The sequence below is a fragment of the Mus caroli genome, chromosome 1, assembly GCF_900094665.2.
Source record: "Mus caroli chromosome 1, CAROLI_EIJ_v1.1, whole genome shotgun sequence".
NCBI lineage: Eukaryota > Metazoa > Chordata > Mammalia > Rodentia > Muridae > Mus > Mus caroli.
Genome location: NC_034570.1, coordinates 17,116,186 through 17,137,530, shown reverse-complemented (window position 1 = coordinate 17,137,530; position 21,345 = coordinate 17,116,186). Strand labels below are relative to the sequence as shown.

At 39.0% G+C, this 21,345-nt stretch overlaps 1 protein-coding gene across 1 annotated transcript in view; it reads left to right on the top strand.

Annotated features, from left to right (window-relative positions):
• Positions 1–21,345, top strand: part of Kcnq5 (potassium voltage-gated channel subfamily Q member 5) — a 596,471-nt gene that overhangs the window by 418,454 nt on the left and 156,672 nt on the right. The window contains exons 4-5 of the mRNA XM_021158603.2: positions 16,404–16,427; positions 20,391–20,415. Of these exons, the coding sequence (XP_021014262.1) occupies positions 16,404–16,427; positions 20,391–20,415 (49 nt within the window). The remainder of the gene's footprint in view (positions 1–16,403; positions 16,428–20,390; positions 20,416–21,345) is intronic.

The following is a 21,345-nucleotide window of genomic DNA, read 5'->3' as shown; positions in this document are numbered from 1 at the left end:
GGGATAGCATTGGAAATGTAATTGAGGAAAATATGTAATAAAAATATTAAAAATTTAAAAAAAAAGAAAAAAAAAGAAAAAAAATTAACAATAAAAAAAAAAAAGTTACCAAGTATATGGCTGCCGTCTTCAAATCCCCAACTGAGTCTCCTCTTCTCCCTTCTTCAAGACTAACCAATGCGTTTGCCACAACCTAGTGAAGCTTTATGTCCAGGTCTCCTTGTGGTGCCATAAATCAAGTGCTACTCACCAAACGTTTCCCTTCCCTCGGGGAGTTTGCTTTCTCATAAATATGTCCACTTACAAAACTATCACAAATGGCTAAGTCAGTTTACATCACTTTGTAACAAGAATTCTAAAAGCCTGTTTTACCATTGATCACCTGATCCATGGAGTCATCAGGGAGACTGTTTCTGCTTTGAGCCACAGCTCCCATTGTTCAGAGATGTTATTAGGCTGTAGAAGTAAAACTTCAGGTCACACTACGGTGGAAGTCATCATCTTTTGTTTATTTCCTTAGCCTGAGGTTTCACTCTTTAACATCCATTTCCTCTCTTCTTGAGAACAATAATATTTGAAAATTTCTAACCTTTTGGGCAATGTCCTCCATTCTAGATTAATTTTAATCCATTTGTAAATAACACTTTCTCGTCATATTTAAAACAGTCAACCTCTTAAACTGAAGAGAAGTGATATGGTATGCTCACATTTTTAACTGGTAATGGTCATTTCTGAAATGAGAAATGAGGGAATGCCAGGCTGGTATCAGTCTCACTAAGATATCAGAGACCATCTTGGTGTGTTTTATCAGTTACAGTCATGCTGATTTATATAGACTCTGTGAACCATCTGGATGCATACTACATAAATGGTCAAATGTCCAGATTGTCCCAAACATCTTAATGAACCTCTAATAGATAGAAGCTGTGTGTATTTGCTGTTTACACTTCATGTAGCAAAGCTAGCATGGATTTGGTTCTGGTTGTTTTTTCTTTTTTTCTTCTTTTTTTTTTTTTCTGCATAGTGGTTTAATTCCCGAAATGTGTAAAATCCAAATCTGGCAGATCTAATTATATCTTAAACACACTAGTAACACTTACTATTTAAAGGAAATCTGTAGCAAATGTCTTTATAAAAAGAAGAAGCCCTTTGAAAAGCTGCTAACAACATAATTAATCAGTGTGATCTGTTTCCTTTGTAATTGTGGGAGCACATGCTTTTTTACTTGTGGTGTAACTATCTACTGTGCACCATAGTAATGAAGAATTGGAGATGACTTTGGCTATTTTCCACGTGACAGGATAGCCACAAACACATTAGCCAGGTCTTGAAATGTGAAAGGGTTTGCAAGTGAAATTGTATGGATCTCAGGTAGAATGAGATTCCATTATTCTTTGCATTAAACCTTCTGGTACTAATCATTGTAAGAGAAGATAACAGAGTGTAAGGATGAGAATCCATTCAAGGGTATAAATCATGTCATTTTAACAGAGTGACAGACTATGAGATGCCAAGCAACTGCACATGAAAAATGACTGATGCTTTCTGAGGTTCCTTGCGCCCTGTAATTTACTGAAGAACGCTCCCAGAATATCCCAATGAACACTGAAAACTGCAATTATTTTCCTGAGCTTTCCTTTCATCGAGGAAACTGAAAGTAAGCCTGATAATGATTCATGGAAACTAATGGCTCTCATCAATCTGCTGATGACTGAAAAGGCAGGAGTGGTTAAACACCTACACTGAACCATCACTGAGAGATAATAATATAGTAAGTAAGCCTCCCTGTGAAAGGCATTTCAGATACTAGAAGGAAGAGTTGTTGAGTTCAAGCAAAGGAGGCCATACCTGGAAGACTATTAAAAAAGAACTTCCAACATTGCTGATGGAAGTATTAATATCTAGCTAAAATACCTAGGCATTTTACAGAACTTATCTGATCTATAGCCCAGCAAACACTGTTAGCATTATCAATGAGCTCCCATAATAGATAGTCTATGCTAGCATTTCTCAACCTGTGACCCCTTTGGGATAACATTATGACTTATAATGGCAAAATTATAGTTTTGAAATAGCAACAAAATGATTTTATGGTTGAAGATCACCACAACATGATATACTGTATTAAAGGGTCACAGAATTAGGAAGGTTGAGAACCACTAATCCATGGAAATGGTTAACTCCGTTTAAGCTCCACAAAGGTAGATAGATGATAGATAGATAGATAGATAGATAGATAGATAGATAGATAGATAGATATGATAGCTAGATGATAGCTAGATGGTAGATAGATAGATAGATGATAAATAGATGACATGTGTGTAAAAATGATAAAGAAAACAAAGACATGTTTCAATAGTTTGTTTATGTTATGTCTAGAGCGCTCTACTGAGAATGTAGCATTTTATCAGAGAGTTAAATGGAGCAAGTGGAAAGCTATACAGCAATATTGGAAGAAAGACCATTCTGGACAGAGGGAGTTTGAAGCATAAAGGACCCAGGCAGGAGTACATTCACTGAGACAAGAGAACAAAACAAGGTGGAGACAAAGATGTACCTGGTCCCTTCTGGAACGGTACATTTCTTGAGAGTTGAATGCAGAGCTGAGTTGGGAACACTTAATACTATGGTACTTGCATGCAAATTACAGTAGATATTTAGTCAAAGATGACCAAATTTTAAATGTATGCTGAAATTATCACAGTTTCATGAATATGACTCAAGATGTAGGATTTGCCTAAGAATGAACTGAGCCTGGGAGTCATGGAATGTAAACTATTTTAAAAACCTTTGAAGGCATTCAGTGGAAAATAGTGTTGACCTAAACTCAATGGCAGAGTGTAGACCCAAGGGAATGAGTGCTCTGAAGATGTCACAATAAAATGCCAAGTCTTGTATAATTGGTTCTCTTTTTTTTCCCCCATAAAGTCTGTAACGTATTTCTTCTTCAGACCTGGGGTATCCTACCCCTTTGGTTACTACACAGCTTTCAGTGGCTTGTCTGCTGCCTAATGCTTATTTATCTGTGGTTCGTTGCTTATTAGCTTTCTAGTTTGGACCTACCATCTTTCTATGGAACCGACTTTAGATTTCCCAGGTGTCCTTTGATCCTGTGGATTTCTACAGATAGTTGTGTATTTTCCTGGTTCCTACCTATTAATCTCCCTCCTAACTTCTCCAGGTCCTGTAACTTAACTGACTAATGTTGTAATTCTAACATATTTTAAGCATCTCCTATATGCCAACTTCTGTGCTGGGTTGAGAAATCCCAAATATATTTAAGACAGTGCAGTAGTGTGAAAGAATTACTATCCATATCTTGTTAGTATGCACAGTAACTCTTGCTCCAGAAAAAAATTATAGACAATAAATGATAAAATATAGGCAATGAGATTATCTTTTAAAATCCCCATTATATGCAAATCTACATGAGGAAATATTTATGTCTCATCATCTTCTCTTCAAAAGATCACACTGAAACCATGGAAAACCATTTTCAATCTAATATTAGTAACCATGCTAGTATATTGGATTTTGGTGTGATGCTATATAAAATCAAAGTGTAAACAATCTAATGAACAAAATCTCACCTTTCTCCATGTCAGAATTTCAGTGAAGGTGAGGAGCCATAACAAGCAGATGCAAAGTAGATTAGAGAAAAAAATCTTGGCAAACAACATTAGTCTAGATTCAATGAAAACAGTGCAGACCTGACTTCCTCTACGTTTGTAAATCACAGTGAAACCAGAAAGCCTTCCTGGAAAATGGAGAAAAAAAAAGATACCCTAAGAATGTCCCAAGCCCGAATCTTGACTGTCCTGTGACTATTCAGGATGGCAACATCTCAATGACCTGGGAAAACTTGCATATCCCTCCTGGGAAAAGAGCCTTAGCAAAGAATTGGAAATTCTAGATGGTGACATCCTTTGGAAGAGACTGTGGGGTGAAAAGTATAAGCACTACCCCTAATGCTACAAAGTAGGAGGGAGGACTCACTCTGATTTTCATTCCCAAAACCTGCTCTGCCAAACATAATTTGAAAATAAGCTATAATCAAGTACAAATCAACATCCAATGTAACCTTAAGCAAAAGAGGCACTCTAACATAAACTAGTGGGTCTCCATTTAAAAGTTCTACTTCTAAGAGTCCCCTTCTTATATATGAGTTTTAATAGCATGTGTATATGTATATGTACACACATATACATAATAATAACATGTATGTATGTTATATATGCATACAGTATATGACACATTTTCATTATCCAATCATAATCTGGACATCTAGGCTGATTCTAATTCCTAGCTATGGTGCATAGAGCAGCAATAAACACAGATGTGCAAGGATCACTGTAGTAGGATATAGAGTCTCCAGGGTACATGCCCAGAAGTGGTCATGCAGTAGTTCATTTTTCAGGTTTTTGATAGTCCTGCATATTGATTTTCATTGCAGGTTCACCAGTTTATACTACCACCTACAGTCAATAAGGGTTCCTCTTTCCCCTGCCAGTATTTGTTATCCTACATTTTCTTGGTGACATCCATTTTGATGGGTTGAGGTGTGATCTTATCGCGGTTTTAATTTTTTTTTTTATCTCCATGATGGATGAAGAGATTGAGCACCCCTAAAACTATTTATTAGTTGCTTGTATTTCTTCTCTTGAGAACAATTTGTTCCATTCTGCAGCCCACTTTTACTGGGTTGCTTTCTTTCTGTTTAGTTTCTTTTTAGTTCTTTGGGTATTCTTATGTATTAATGCTCTCTCAGATAGATAGCTGGAAAAGAAAAATCCAATCTCTAGTCTGTTGTCACTTAATTAACTGCTTACCTTGTTGTACAGATGCTTTTAATTTCATGAAGTACAACTTATCTATCAGTTTGGAAATTATTTCCTGAAAGACTGGAGTCATATTCAATAATTTGTTATGTATGTCCATATCATAAATTATTTTTCCAACTTTTTCCTGTATCAGGTTCAAACTTCCAAGTCTTATGGTGAGGTATTTGATCCACTTGCTATTTGTGTGTGTGTGTGTGTGTGTGTAGAGTGAGATACAAAGATCTCAATTTTTTTCTTCTACCCAAATTTGTTTTAAATGGTCTTTTTTTCTCCAATAAGTAATTATTGGCATCTTTGTCAAATCTCAGATGACAATAGCTGCACAGACTTAGATCTGGGTCTTCTATTCTGCTCCACTGAGATAAATGACTGTTGTCAGGACCATGTTGGGTTTTGGTTTTTTTGAGGCAGCGTCTCTCAGCTAACCTGTAGCTCATCAAATTTGCTAGTGTAGCTAGCAAGCGAACACTGGAGAACCAGCTAACTTCCTGATTCAGTTCTGAGATTACACATGTGAACTACCATGCCTAGCTTTTTCCTTGTTTAACATGGATTTTGGGGTTTGAACTCAGGTCCTCATGCTGTACAGCAAGGCACTTTATCACATGAGGTATCTATCTCCCCTGCCCCACCTTTGGTAGTTCTTAAAGCCATTTTCCTAGTTAAACCATGTGGAGAGTCTGCAATATTAGCAAATAGTATACCTATCAACTGTCTTTGTCAAGGTTCTGTTGCTGTGAAGAGACACCATGAAAATAGCAGCTCTTATAAAGGGAAACATTTCATTGGTGTTGGCTTAACAATTCAGAGGTTTCGTCCGTTATCATCCTGGCAGGAAGCATGGCAGCAAACAGGCAGACATGGTGCTGCAGAGGTAACAGAGAGTTCTATGTCCTGATCAGCAGGGAGCAGGAAAAGCGAATGAGCCACTGGGCCTGGGTTGAGCTCCAGATATGTCAGAGCCCACCTACAGTGATACACTCCACCAAGAAAGCCACACTTACTCCAATAAAGTCACAAATCCTAATCCTTTACTTACTCCAATAAAGTCACAAATCCTAATCCTTTCAAATATTGCTACTCTATGAACCCATAAGGCCAATTTTCTTTCAAACCACCATACCATCTTACAACAGTTGTGAGTAAGAAAATGGTGTCAATGTAGCACAGAAATTAGGGGTGATTTTGTTCTCAAATTATAAATTGACCATAAAGTACCTGCCCTACCCAAATGCAATGCTATTTTTACCTACTACTTGATTTTGGATACTTGCTCAATCCTGGAAGTTCCTCATAATGTGACCCTCTATAGCCACTGTACAGAAGTCATGAACACTAAAAGACAAACTGGCATTATTCAACCTTTGTGTCAATCAAATACCCATCTTTCTACTTGTGACTTAAGATGGAAGACTCTGCAGCACCATCACTTGGTAGCCTGCCTCCTTCCGGATGGGCAATTCCATTAAACTCCCTTCATCTTGACTTAAGTGATGCCACATTTGAAAGTAAGAGTTTAGATGTATCTTCTTTAAAAATATCCTGGTGCTTTTCTTGCCATGGATAAAATATATAACTACATATTTTATGTGATATGTGATGGCGATAGAGTACAAATCCAAACATAGCTTTTAAAAGTTCATGTGCCTTTTGCTGGAGTTCTGGCTTCAGAGTTCGGTCCATTTGGAATGCTTTACTGTGGTTTTGTTTTTATCACCGTCCTGTTCTTTTGACTGCAAAATTTTACCTACCAGGCTTTTCAACTATGCATATAGCTGTGTGTTACTCTTCTTAATTCGCATACACACATTGGTCCTGCTTCATTTTGATTATTCATAATGAAAAAAAAAGCAATGAAAAATTGTGATGCCATCCTTATGTCAAATATAAAGGAGATGAGATCATGCTTTAAATTACTATTAATCTTTATTAAATTTGTGTACATTTCCTATCATCAGGCTGTGCTTAAGTTTTCACATGAACCAATTTATCAAAATTGATATACATATGTGTGTGTGTGTGTGTGTGTGTGTGTGTGTATGTATGTAACAGTAATAGTCAAAGAAAAGAGGCTATCAATTTGAGAGTAGGGATTCATGGGAGGGATTAGAGGGAGAAAAGAAAAAGTGATGTAATTTTGTTCTCATCAAAAATGTATTAAAAATAAAATTAGTATTTTGAATTAGTCTAAATTTTAATGAAGGGGAAATTTGTACAATTAGATTAAAAATACACTACACAGTAAATAAAATTCTATATGCCCATTTGTTATAATTTTATTCAGTCATAAAAGATAATCATGTCATTTGAGGAAAATGAATAGAACTGTAAATCATCATGTCAAGCAAAATAAGAAACTAAGACATAATATGCCACATGCTTCCTCTTATAAGCAGAATCTAGATACATAGTTTTCATACATATATGCTACATGAGAGTTTATCTTTCTACACTGTTACAAACACTGTATACATTATCAAACATTATCTTTTCATATGACTAGAAGATATGTGCAAAATAGCAATAAATTAAACCAACTTTACAATTCTGCATTTTTTTTCCTTTCATGTCAAGACTCAAGATGCTATCCTGGGTATCTACAAGTAATACTCTTATTCTTGTGTAAGTGTTACTATGATTATGTTCTTATACCGTTTGTTTGGATCATACTTTGTCTCTCATTCTTCATGCCCAAAAGATCTGCCCTGACAGTTTAACTGCTGTCTTACCAGAAGATAGCATGTGATGAACTGTAGCAATAACTCTATCATTCGGTATTATAAAAGACATGAAGAGTAGAAAGATGACTATTGAGCGAAACTAAAATAAATACTGGGCGTGGTTGTGACCACAGTGCATAATACATTCATGTGAAGATGGCATCATGAATCGCATAATTTTTTGCAGTTTTGTTTGTTTTAAAGTTTTATTTTGTTTTATTTCTTCCAGCCAGGGCTTCTCTGCATAGCCCTGCCAATCGTGGAACTCACTATGTAGACCAAAGTGGACTTGAACTCACAGGTCTACTGGCCTCTGCCTTCTGAATGGTGGGATTGAAAATGTGTGCCACCACTGCCTGGCTGGTAATTTTTAAAAAAGAAACATATGTGGGCATCATGACTTATACCTGTAATCCAAACAACTTAAAAGGCCAAGGCAAAAGATTTGTTTATCCCAGACTCTGGAGGTCACGATGACAAACAGGAGGTATCATTCCCAATCTTTAAAAATATATATACATTATCAAAGTTAGTAAGGAGATATAAAGCTTTATTATAATCCAAATAGATTATGCCTTTTACTTGAAATATATTAAGGGGCTAGAGACATGGTTCAAAAGTTAAGAATCATTCCTCTTCTAGTGGACTCGAGTTTATTTCCCAGTACCCACATGGCAGCTCACAACCATCAGTAAGAGAAGAATCTGATGCCCTTTTCTGGCTTTTTCAGGTACTATACACACACATGGTGCACAGACATAACATTCAGGTAATGCCCATACACACAAAAAAACTCAACAAAATCTCAAAAATATATAAAACTGATATAATGGTCTTAAGTCTTCTTTTACAATTCAACCCTGAGTATCTTAAGATCTATTTAGAGGATAGTTTGTCTTCTCCTGTTTTTAACCTGAAGTAAAATTCCAAATAACCTCCAGAATTATAAGACTTCAATCTTCCACTTGCCAAATCCAGTCTTCCAATGGCCATGCCTTTCCTACTCCTCTGAGCTAATTCTGTACCACTTTGCCCTGGAAGCCCAAGTAGTACTGGTTAGTTTATTATACACATGAGCACAAACAAACATATTCTCATTCTCAGGCTAATCCAGCAATAGTAAGTCATTCATTTCCTTGCATGTTACGTGCCTACGTGCCTTTAAATGACCATATCCCAATATAAAGCCCTGTTTCACCACAATATTTTGCCACCTGGGCAATTCCTGTTCATTTCTAAATTCTTAACTCCTAGCTTCTCTTCTCAAAACATTTCTCCAACTCTGTAAGAGTTGCTATGCTTCTCAGCATAGTTCAGAGTGGTCCGTAGCCATAGATGACCTACAACAGTGGGTGGTTTGCTCCCATGCATGCTTTGCTCCTACTCAGCCTGCAAGCGAGGTAAGAATAGGGACTCTATGTAACAGTCTATATATACCCTAGTGTATATATACCACAGCGACTTGTTTGTAGAGGGTGCACAGTAAATGTGTGAAAAGGAAATGTTCTGACCATTCAATCTGAAAACAAATCAGTATGTACCTCTACTTTGTCTGTATGGCATTTGTCACCGTTTGCTTTTTTTCTTGCTATTTTGTCATTGCTTCTCAATATTGATTTCTGACATCTGGGGTGTAAGCTTCCCAAGAGTGTATCTTTGTTTTATTTATAGCTTTAGTCTTTGTTCAGAACAAAGTAAGTACTCTATGGCTGGAACAAAAGAAATTTGAGATAAACCTTTCAACTACATGAAATGGATGACTAGATCCAGGGTTTGCTTTCCTGTCCTAGTGTCAAGCTTTTAAATAAATTACTATACGAGCTCAGTTCTTCCTGAACACATTAAAATATGCTGGTTCCAAATAATCTTGTAATGTAAACACTATTAAATTCCAAAACAGATTTTCACTAATTTTGGAAGGACAAAAAGGCAAAATAATTGAGTATTATAAGTATAACTGAGTATTATAGAGTATAGCTTTCAAGATATAAAATAAAATGATTCTTTGTTAATTTTTGCTCCTTTCAACTCATTTTCAGTTTTCACTTTCTTTTGAGGTCTACGTCACTTCTGAATCTTAGGTACTCATGTATTTACATTATTTTCACTACTAGTATCATCAAATATCAAAACTTCATTAACCCTGAAGAATAATGGTATGATATGTGTCTGAAGCCACCGGTAAAAATGAATAGTTTCAGATTAAATATTAATATAATTTAAAGTCATTTAGCAATGAGAGTCATTCAGTAATGATATCTGGGGGAGGGGCAAGGAGAGAGTCCCAAATAGCATCCTATAATACCATTTGAGATCAACAGAACCTAAAGAAACTAAGATAAGTTCATTACTGCTCCTCTCTCTGATCTCATGGCGATTTGATTGGGTTTAACACACACCTTTTTAGGCATGCATTTGACTTTTCTTGAGTTTCTACTCCAGTCTAGATGCAGTGTTCTATTTCACCCTTGATTTTATTCAGGACTGATTTCATTAAATGAGAGAGCTAAAAGTAAGTGGAATTAGAAGTTCCATGATTCACAAAGATGATGGGATAAAAAGGGAACCTGATTAAAACAGAGGAAATTATTCAGTCTCTACTAGGGGATTGGAAAAAAGTCCACAGGTGATGGTGACATTTAAACTAGACCGACAAGACAAAAGTTGTCGTTAGGCTGACGAAGTTCTAGGGAAGTGGTGGTTGAACAAAAGAACCTCAGAGGAATGTTGTAATGGGGCTTTGAACTTAGTTGTTTAAGTAGAGTAGTTCCTCTTTTTCTGTGGCTTTTATTATTTGTGCTCAATTGCGTTCTGAAACTGTGGGATATGCTTCCTGCCTTTTAGAGCGCATACCATTCTGCGTTTATGATAAAACCTCCCCCTGTCCCACTGACCCATCTGGGCCATGAGTCACCCACTTGTCCACAGGTATCTGCTCTGGGTGTGCTACCCTCTCATTGGTAATTTTGTATCCCTCTTTAGTGAAGATCCATTACCATGGTATTATAGGACTTTTAGTCAGTTAACCCCTATTTTGTATAACTGTGTCCCTAAAACAAAAGAATAATGTTGCAGGAAATGAGTATATGTCAAGAAGAAACTGTGAAGTACTTCCCATAACTGAAAGGGTGAACATTCCCAATTTAATAAGAAAAGAAAGATTATATGTTGCGCTCATTATACCATTCATTATAATTCATCCTTTCTGAAAATAGAAACGCACACTGAAAGTAGAGAGAAAAGTAATTACAGAATAAGACATTTTTTAAAAGGAGGCTGGGGCTGGAGGATAGCCCAGCAGTTAAGAGCACTGGCTACTCTTCCAAACCTGGGTTTGATCTCCGTACCCACATGGCAGCTCACAACTGTCTGTAACTCCTGTTCCATGTGATCCAGTGCAATATTCTGGCCTCTGCAGGTACCATGAAAATACATGGTACACACACAGACATGTAGGCACAACATCCATTTACATAAAATAATGGTTTTTTAATTAAAGAGGGTAGAAGACCGAATCATATTTCTGTAACTACTATCACAGAACATTGTTATAATTTCTTATTAATTTTTAATTTTATTGTGTTTAATTTATAAATTTATCTTTAACTTAGGGCTGTGGATACAAAAACCTAGTTTACAGAAGACTTGGTGCTATCTGAAGTTTTAGGCATCACCTAGGAGACTTAGAAGGTCTTCCCCTTGGAGAAGACTTTGGGGTTTGTACTGGCAATGACAGACATCAACAGGAGCTCTTTTTTTTTTAACTGAAAAGGTCTTTAACTTTTTTATAGATATTTACATTTAAAATGTTATCCCCTTTCCTAGTTTCCCCTCTGAAAATCCCCTATCCCCTCCCCCATCCTCCTGCTCCCCAACCCACCCACTCCCATTCCTGGTCCTGGCATTCCCCTATACTGGGGCATAGAGCCTTCACAGAACCTCTTAAAGTCGTATCATAAGCTGATCAAATTTTACTTTGAGTGTGATAACTCTGACTCTATTCTGGAGGAAAGATGAAATGGCAAAGGACCTCAGGAAGGCAGACTTGTAAGAAGGTTGCTTCAATGCCCAGGGTTGTGTGCAAAGCATCTTAAGTAAGGCAAAGAAAATAGAGGGGAAAGGGCAAAATCATCAGACTGCTCTGAGGCCAAGCCAGTAAGTGAGGTCTTTGAGATGAGAGGCCAGAAGTGAGCATCTCAGTCCTTACAACCTGATAAGATTGAGAGCATAGGGCAAGTTCAGAAACTCATTTTCTGACATCTCTCCTATTACACATAGCCTTAACACATTAGATTTTAAACCTAGAATATGATTTAACACCTACTTTGTCTTTACTATTCCTGACACTGGATGTTCTAGAATATCAGCTTCTACACAGCCCTCATCCAAAATCTCGGTCCTGCGTGGCAGAAACAATGTTGGGAATGGACCCTTTTTCCTTTGAAGGAGTTATGGTTGGTTCCTTTTCTGAAGACTCACTGAAAGTAGTATTTTTAAAACCAAATTTGTATAGCTTGGTGAAACTTGTTTTCTCTAAGTCAAGATCCAAAGCCATGAAAATTTACAGGAAGTTACATGCACTTCTGCCTACCCATTTTCTTGCAGAAACAAGAGATGGAATGATTCAGAAAAAGGAACCCAAAAGGCTGAGTCACTTTATCTACATAAATATGCAACTCATGTGGGATTGGAGGCTTTGCAGCAATCTAGCATTGACCTTCAGAAGAGTCATTTTTCCTTCTGACAATACTCTAAGCTACAGTGGGTAACATCCTGCCCTCTGTAGAACCACTCAACTAAGCTGTTGTGAACTAGTTAAACTAGGTCTATCTACCTGCGCAACTGATACCACTGCAGTAATGCAGTCATTGCCCCAAGAAACTGCCTCCTGAAGACAGAATGATCAGATAACAGTTATCAGAGAAGTGAATGGAAGAAAGGTCTTGCTTCATCCGATGCTTATGAACCCCCTTGCAATGCCATGAGGTGATTGATTGCTAGAGATAAAAATAAAGGTTTGGGATTTCAGACTAGGGCAGAAAGGCAAAAGAGCATGGTTCTATAAAGTCTCCAAGAAGAAACAAATCTCTGAGATGAGGGAGTTGACCCCTCTTGACTCAGTAACAAGTAATACAGGGATGAATAACTTTTTCATGTAATTTAACTGTAGTCAGAACCAGAATTCATTTTTAACTCTATCAACTACCCAACTTTCAAAACCTTATATGATCAAAAAAATTTTATTGGATATTTTATTTATTTACATTTCAAATGTTATTCCCTTTCCTGGTTTCCCATCCGGAAACCCCCTATCCCATCCCCCATACTCCCCTCCCCTGCTTCTATGAGGGTTCTCCCCAACCCATCTACCACTCCCACCCCCGCCTGGCATTCCCTACGCTAGGGCATCTAGCCTTCACAGGACCAAGGGACTCTGATGCCCAAAAAGGCCATCATCTGCTACATATGCAGCTGGAGCCATAGGTCCCTCAATGTGTATTCTTAGGTTGGTGGTTTAGTTCCTGGGAGCTCTGTGGGGTCTGGTCTGTTAATATTATTGTTATTCCTATGGGGTTGCACACTCCTTCAGCTCCTTCAATCCTTTCTCCAGTTCCTCCATTGGGGACCCCGTGCTCAGTCTAATGGCTGGCTGTGAGCATCCACCTCTGTACTTGTCAGGCTCTAGCAGAGCCTCTCAGGAGACAGCTATATCAGGCTCCTGTCAGCAAGCACTTCTTGGCATCCAAAATATTGTCTGGGCTTGGCTTCTGTATATGGGATGGATCCCCAGGTGGGACAGTCTCTGGATGGCCTTTCCTTCAGTCTCTGCTCCATACTTTGTCTGCATATTTGCTCCCTTGAGTATTTTGTTTCCCCTTCTAAGAAGGACTGAAGCATCTACACTTTGGTCTTCCTTCTTCTTGAGCTTCATGTAGTCTGTGAATTGTATCTTGGGTATTCCGAGCTTTTGGGCTACTTATCAGTGAGTACATACCATGTGTGCTCTTTTGTGACTGAGTTACCTTACTCAGGATGATACTTTCTAGAAAGTATCAAAAAAAAAGAAATTAACCACTGTGGTGATAAGCCACTCAGCATCACTCAGCATTTCAAATGAGATAGGACTTTATTCACTTGGATTTACTTTCCAACAAATCAAAGAGCTTATGTGAATCAGGTCCCAGCTGGTGAGTGGTGAGTATGCTCTATGCAGTATCTCTGCTCATGGGGCCCTTTCCCACAGCATAGTTTTCTTGAAACCTTCCTCAACAAATAACAATTTCAACAATGATATTAATTATATGCCACTTAATACCTTGAAAAATGCTTAAATGTTTCACTGAGATACAGCTATTTTTACTTGATCTCCTTATTGATAATCTCATTTTATTGCTGCTTCTTTATATGTGGCCCCAAAAGTCAGACAACTCATCCTTATCCTCCTAAAATCTGGTTCAGTCGCTAATCAAAATGAAAAAGCAATTGAACCCTCACTCTCCAGGGGTTGTTTCTCAAACCTTCTGAGCCAGCTTTGCAGCATTACTGAAACTGCTGTGGCGTGATGGATGCTGTAGACTTCCTTCAAGAATCAAGGTGCCAGTGTAGAATACACACAGATTGTAAAGCTTCAAATCAAGTGTTTGTTAATTTCTTTTAATTTTTCAAAATTTCTCAATTTCCATTTAAGTTCATGTTAGACATACATAAAGATCAAAGTGAGAGACTGTTCTTCAAATCCAGTTCTTCTTTCTTTAGTTCCAATGTACACTATTTGTCAACTTGACACAAACCAGAGTCATCTGGGAAGACAGAGCTTCATTTGAAGAATTGCCTCCATCAGATTGGCCCATGGGCATGTCCATGGGGGTATTTTCTTGACTAATTGTTGAAGTGGGAGAGTAGAGCCCATTGTAGGCGATGCCACTCCTGGTTAAGGGATCCCCAGATTGTGTAAAACAGTAAACCAGTAAGAAAGGTTCCTCATGGCCCTTGTCTCAGTTCCTGCCTCCAGGTTGCTGCATAGAGCACCTGCCTTGGCCTTCCTCAATGGTGGACTGGAGCCTGTAAACCAAATAAGATCTTTTCTGACCTAAGTTGCTTTTTTGGCTAGTGTTCTATCATAACAAGAGTTAAGCTAATTAGAACACTGTCAAGTCTAACATTGCTTCTCAGCCCATCAAAGCCACCCTTGGGAAATCATTTGTTTATGATTATATTAAAAAATGAGACTGACAATCTGTGGGTTGGCACTTGGCAGAGAGCAGGGTTCTATTCTGAAGGTTCTGATAATTATGGGAAAGCATTTAATGAGGATATGATATTTTCTTGTTTTAGAATGTATAGGGAATGCCTATTCTCAGCTGAGATTCTCATTTTTATTCTCCTGCTCCAAAGAAATATGCAGATGAAACCTGTCCCAGATTCCACTAGATGCTCACTGGATCATCTGTGGGTACCTGGTTTTTCTTGGAGGGACTTCCTATCTTCATCAAAACTGCTGACAGCCACGACCAGGAAACCCACTAGTCATACCCCTCAGTAAAAGTCAGAGTCTGTTCAGATACCTAAAAGAAACTACAGCGGCTGTTTCTCATTCCCAACTACCTGAGCCCTCCACTTAGACTCTTTCTTCCAGACTAGTCCCCTGTCTCTTCCTCTCTCAGAGCTAAGCCCTGGCTAGCATCCTCTTCACTCAGTGAGGTGCCCTGGTACCTTTGTATCTGCTTGGAAACACCCACTCTGAATTTCTAGTTGAAGCTGAAAACCCATCATCTCCTCACAATCTTCTCCCCTATTTCATGTTTCTCTTTAGCTCCTGTCTCCTAATATCCATCACCTGCTATCCTGACTGGACAGATCTTTTTTTTTTAATTGGATATTTCAAATGTTATACCCTTTCCAGCTTCCCCCCCCCGAAACCCCTATCCCATCCTCCCTCCCCCTGCTTCTATGAGGGTACTCCCTCACCCACCCACCCACTTTCAACTCCCCGCCTCAGTTCCCCTACACTGAAGCATCTCTCAAGCCTTCATAGGAACAAGGACCTCTCCTCCCACTGGTACATGACAAAGCCATCCTCCACAACCTATGCATCTGGATCCATGCATACTCCTTTGTGGATGGCTTAATCCCTGGGAGCTCTTGGGGGACTGGTTGATTGATATTGTTGACCTGTGGGGTTGCAAATCCCTTCATCTCCTTTGGTCCTTTCTCTCACGCCTCTATTGGGGACCCTGTGATCAGTCCAATAGTTGGCTGTGAGCATCCACCTCTGTATTTGTAAGGCTCTGGCAAGGCCTCTCAGGAGACAGCCATATAAGGCTCCTGTCAGCATACACTTCTTGGCATCCACAATAGTGTCTATATTTGGCAACAGTATATGGGATGAATCCCCAGGTGGGACAGTCTCTGGATGGCCTTTCCTTCAGTCTCTGCTCAACACTTTATCTCCATATTTGCTCCTGTGAGTATATTGTTCTCCTTCTAAGAGGGATCGAAGCACCAACACTTTGGTCTTCCTTCTTCTTGTGGTTTGACTTGAATCTTGATAATTGGGAGCTTTGGGGCTAATATCCACTTATCAGTGAGTACAAACCATGTGTGATCTTTTGCAACTGGGTTACCTCACTCAGGATGATATTTTCTAGTTCTATCCATTTGCCTAAGAATTTCATGAATCCATCATTTTTAATAACCAAGTAGTACTCCATTGTGTAAATGTACCACATTTTCTGTATCCATTGCTCTGTTGAAGGACATCTGGGTTCTTTCCAGCTTCTGGCTATTATAAATAAGGCTGCTATGAACATAGTGGAGCATGTGCCCTTGTTATATATTGTAGAATCTTCTGGCTGTATGTCCAGGAGTGGTATAGCTGGATTCAATTTTCTGAGGAACCACAAGACTGATTTCCAGAGTGGTTGTACTAGCTTGCAATCCCACCAGCAATGAAGGAGTTTTCCTCTTTCTCCACATCCTTGCCAGCATCTGCTGTCACCTGAGTTTTTGCTTTTAGCCATTCTGACTGGTGTGAGGTGGACTCTCAGGGCTATTTTGATTTGCATTTCCCTGATGAGTAAGGATGTTGAACATTTCTTTAGTTGCTTTTTGACCATGTGATATTCCTCAGTTGAAAATTCTTTGTCTAGCTCTGTACCCCATTTTTAATAGGGATATTTGAGTTTCTGAAATCTAACTTCTTGAGTTCTATGCATATATTGGATATTAGCCCTCTATCAGATGTAGGATTGGTAAAGATCTTTTCCCATTCCACTGGTTGCTGTTTTTTCCTATTGACAGTGGCCTTTGCCTTACAGAAGCTTAGCAATTTTATGAGGTCCCATTTGTCTATTGGTGATCTTAGAGCATAAGCCAATGCTGTTCTGTTGAGGAATTTTTCCACTGTGCCCATGTGTTCAAGGCTCTTTCCCACTTTCTCCTCTCTAAGTTTCAGTGTATCTTGTTTTATGTGGAGGTCCTTGATCCATTTAGACTTGAGCTTTGTACAAGGAGATGAGAATGGGTCAATTTGCATCTTTTTACATGCTGACCGCCAGTTGAATCAGCACCATTTGTTAAAAATGCTGACTTTACAGCTATTGGATGTATCACAGGGCTCCCAATGGAGAAGCTAGAGAAAGTACCCAAGGAGCTAAAGGGATCTGCAACCCTATTGTTGGAACAACATGATGTACTAACCAGAACCCCGGAGCTCTTGTCTCTAGCTGCATATGTATCGAAAGATGGCCTAGTCGGCCATCACTGGAAAGAGAGGTCCATTGGACTTGCAAACTTTATATGCCCCAATATAGGGGAATGCCAGGGCCAAAAGAATGGGAATGGGTGGGTAGGAAAGTGGGGGGCGCTATGGGGGACTTTTGGGATAGCATTGGAAATGTAACTGAGGAAAATATGTAATAAAAATATTAAAAATTAAAAAAAAAAGAAAAAATATTCTAAAACTCAACGGTGGAACTTTTCCTTCTTACTTGACCAAAAAAACAAAAAAACAAACAAACAAACAAAAAACCCCAGATTCCAAATATGTATTGATGAATTGTAACTGAAACAGGACAGAAATGTATAGAAATACATCAGCATCAAAGTTCTGCAAAGAATAGTCAAAGAAAGGTGTGGAAGGGGTGGGAATTGGCATTTTACCCGTGGAAGACAAACAGTGCAAATGAGAGAGTTTCCATAAGAATACTGGAATAGAAGAAACTACCTCAGAGTTTTTAAAGGCCAGAAGAAAAGGTATGCCTCAAGCTGTGTCTCTGGTAACTATTTTCCAAAAATTAATGCACGGTCAGGGTCAGATGGAGCACCACTAATGTAATATGCCAGCAAGAAGCGTGAGTGGGTGGGCTAGGGAGCAGGGAGAGGGAAGTGGGGATAGGGGATTTTTGGAGGGGGAACTAGGAAAGGAGATAACATTAAAAATGTAAATAAAGAAAATATCTTACTAAAAAAAAAAATGCTGACTTTACTGAATGGTTTTAGCTCCTTTGTCAAATATCAAGTGGTCATATGTGTAGGGGTTCATTTCTGGGTCTTCAATTCTATTCCATTGATCTCCCTGCCTGTCTCTGTATCAATACCATACAGATTTTTATCACTATTGCTCTATAATACAGCTTAAAGTCCAGGATAGTGATTCCCCGAGAAGTTCTTTTATTGTTGAGAATAGTTTTGGGAAGACTGGACACATCTTTTTTTTTTAACTTTTTTTTCTATTCTTTTTTTTATTAACAATTTTTATTAGATATTTTCTTCATTTACCTTTCAAATGCTATCCTGAAGGTTCCCTATGCCCTCCCCCTGCCCTGCTCCCCTACCCACCCACTCCCACTTCTTGGCCCAGGCTTTCCCCTATACTGGGGCATATAAAGTTTGCAAGACCAGGGGGCCTCTCTTCCCAATGATGGCCAACTAGGCCATCTTCTGCTACATATGCAGCTAGAGACACAAGCTCCTGGGGTACTGGTTAGTTCATATTGGTGTAGACTGGATACATCTTGAGCAGGGGTTCTTCTAGTCCTGTCTGTACCCAAAGTCTAGAAAAGAACCTGGCACACAGAAAGCATTCAAAAATATTTAATGGATGCATTTTAAATGTATCTTATTAAGTCTGTATAATGTGATTTCTACATGTTAGACATTGCTTTCAGCATGATACAAATGTTAAATTAATTAAACTGGCAACAATCTCTAATAACAACTCTATTTAAACTCTAGTGATGCCAGGCATGGTTGCACATGCCTTTAATCCCAACACTTGGGAGGCAGAGGCAGGCAGATTTCTGAGTTCAAATCCAGCCTGGTCTACAAAGTGAGTTCCAGGACAGCCAGGGCTATACAGAGAAACCCTGTCTCGAAAAACCAAAATAAATAAATAAATAAACAAACTCTAGTGACAATCTCTGTTTAAGAAGGGCTTTCCTCCCCAATCCCTGTTTTATAGAAAACAAAACTGAAATGCAGGAATATTTAAATTAAATTTTATGATAGTTGTGTGTGAGAAAGGGACTTGGGTTAAACTGTATGTATTTTAAGAATGAGGAAGCCACTCACATCCCTAAACCTTAATTTCAGCTATACAAAAATGTGGTGAAATCATTATTATCTCCCTGTCATTTTGATCGATCCACATATTAGCCAAATTAATGATCTGTTTGACAATAGCTCAGTGATGTCATTGCACTGTCCTTTGACCTTCTTGAAACATACAGCTTACAAAGTATACAGCAGTTATTATTAAGGAGAAGGAGGCAAGAAAGCATGTATACCTGTGCAAGTCTGTGCCTCTTTATAGATGCAGGAAAAGAAGGACGAGAGGCCATGCAATTTCAGAGTAAGGAGCTAGATGGCATGGGGCTATGAAAATAGATCTCAAGACCTTTTGGCTTACCTGTAGACCCCTCCCTGTTCCTCTAGGTTGTCATGGCTCCACTAGGCTGGGAGCTGCCACTACAGATCACAAGATTCTTAGAGTCATCTATGGGACAGACCATTAAATATTTACCATTCACTTTTTCCCATATAGCTGTATATTGCTACAATAATAACCTCAGTGCTTGGGAAACATTTAAGATGTTTGGAGGAAATGATTTGAATGGGGGAGGAAGCCTACCTCTTACCAGTCCCACTGCACTGATACTTAGGAAATCTCAGCTAACAAACTGTTGCCAAATAAATGTCCTGCTGGGTTTTCTTTAATTAACAAGCCAGCTTGGTTACAATTATTCCATTAATTGTTTAAATCAAAGTAAATGCTATTTAGAATCTTGAAAAGCAGTTCCTTTTAAATATGCTAAGCCCCCCTTCCTCTCATAACCTTTCTAAATTTATCTGGCAAAAGTGTCTTTTTATTCATGGTTTGAAAGTAAGTTTTTTTTCAAATTATGGTGTTCAATTCTGAAGTAGTGGGGTCTGAATGGAAGTAATGAGTCAAATCTGTGTGCCTGAAAAATGTAAGTTTCCATTGAACTCATGTTTGCCATGCAAAAAATAAAACCTGAGTGATATAACAAAAGAAATCTAAGTGGGAACTTTCCAATGCAAAATCCATTTGCATGTTATAATGAGATCTATCTTGTATATATGAAACTCTTAGATACCTTTCCTCTTTTGGATGCAGCTTGCTTACAATACTGTTCCCTGTCTTTGAAGAGATGAGCTAACCACGATATAGTCAACAGACCCAAAGAAGCCAAATTAAGAAGGAGGGCCCAAGAGAGGATGCTTGAACCTTTCTCAGAAGAGGAAATAAGATAGATATCAGAGGTGGAAGAAGGGAGGGAAACTGGTAAGAGAGGAGATAGGGAGTGAGATAGGGTGTGGGTTGGGAGGTTCAGGTACAGGGAAAGCAGGGGAAAGAAAATGGAAATAGACAGGAAGGGGAATGCATCTCTAAGACATGTCAGAGACGGAGGATGGGGGAGGAGGCCCTAGGGAGTCAGTCTATGTGGGTGACTCTAGCTAAAACTTATAGCAGTGAGGTATTGGAGCCTGAAGTGGCCATCTCCTAGAGCCAGGCAAGACTCCCAGTGGAGGCAAAAGGATAGCAACCCACCCACAAAACCTTTGACCCAAAATGTGTCCTGCATACAAGATGTGCAGGAACAAAGATGGAGCAGAGACAAAAGAAATAGCTAACCAATGATTGGCCCAACTTGAAATCCATCTCATGGTGAAAAACTAATCCCTGACATGGTTAACGATACTCTACTATTCTTGCAGACAGGAACCTAGGATAACTGTCCTGAGAGGCTCCACCTAGCACCTATGGAAACAGATGTAGAGACCCACAGCCAAACATTAGTTGGAGCTCAGGGAGTCTTGAGGAAGAATTAGGGTAAGGATTGGGGGACCTGAAGGGGATAGGTACTCTACAAGAAAGCCTACAGAGTTAACTAACCTGAACCCTTAGGATCTCCCACACATACATAGCAGATATGTAGCTTGGTCTTTCTGTGGGTCCCCCAACAACAGGAGTGGGAGCTGTCCCTGAATTTGTTACATGCCTCTGGATCTCCTTCCCCTAACTGGCTCTTCTTGGGAGCTTCAGAGGGAGAGGATGTGCCTAGTCCTGCAGTGACACTATGTGCCAGGGTCAGTTGACACCCAGGGCAGGACCTCATTCTTCTCAGAGGAAAAGGGGAGTGGCTTCTAAAGGAGGACTGGAGGAGAGGGGGCTGCGCCGGGCCTAGCAAACACATAAGTGGACGCTCACAGTCAGCTATTGGATGGATCACAGGGCTCCCAATGGAGGAGCTAGAGAAAAT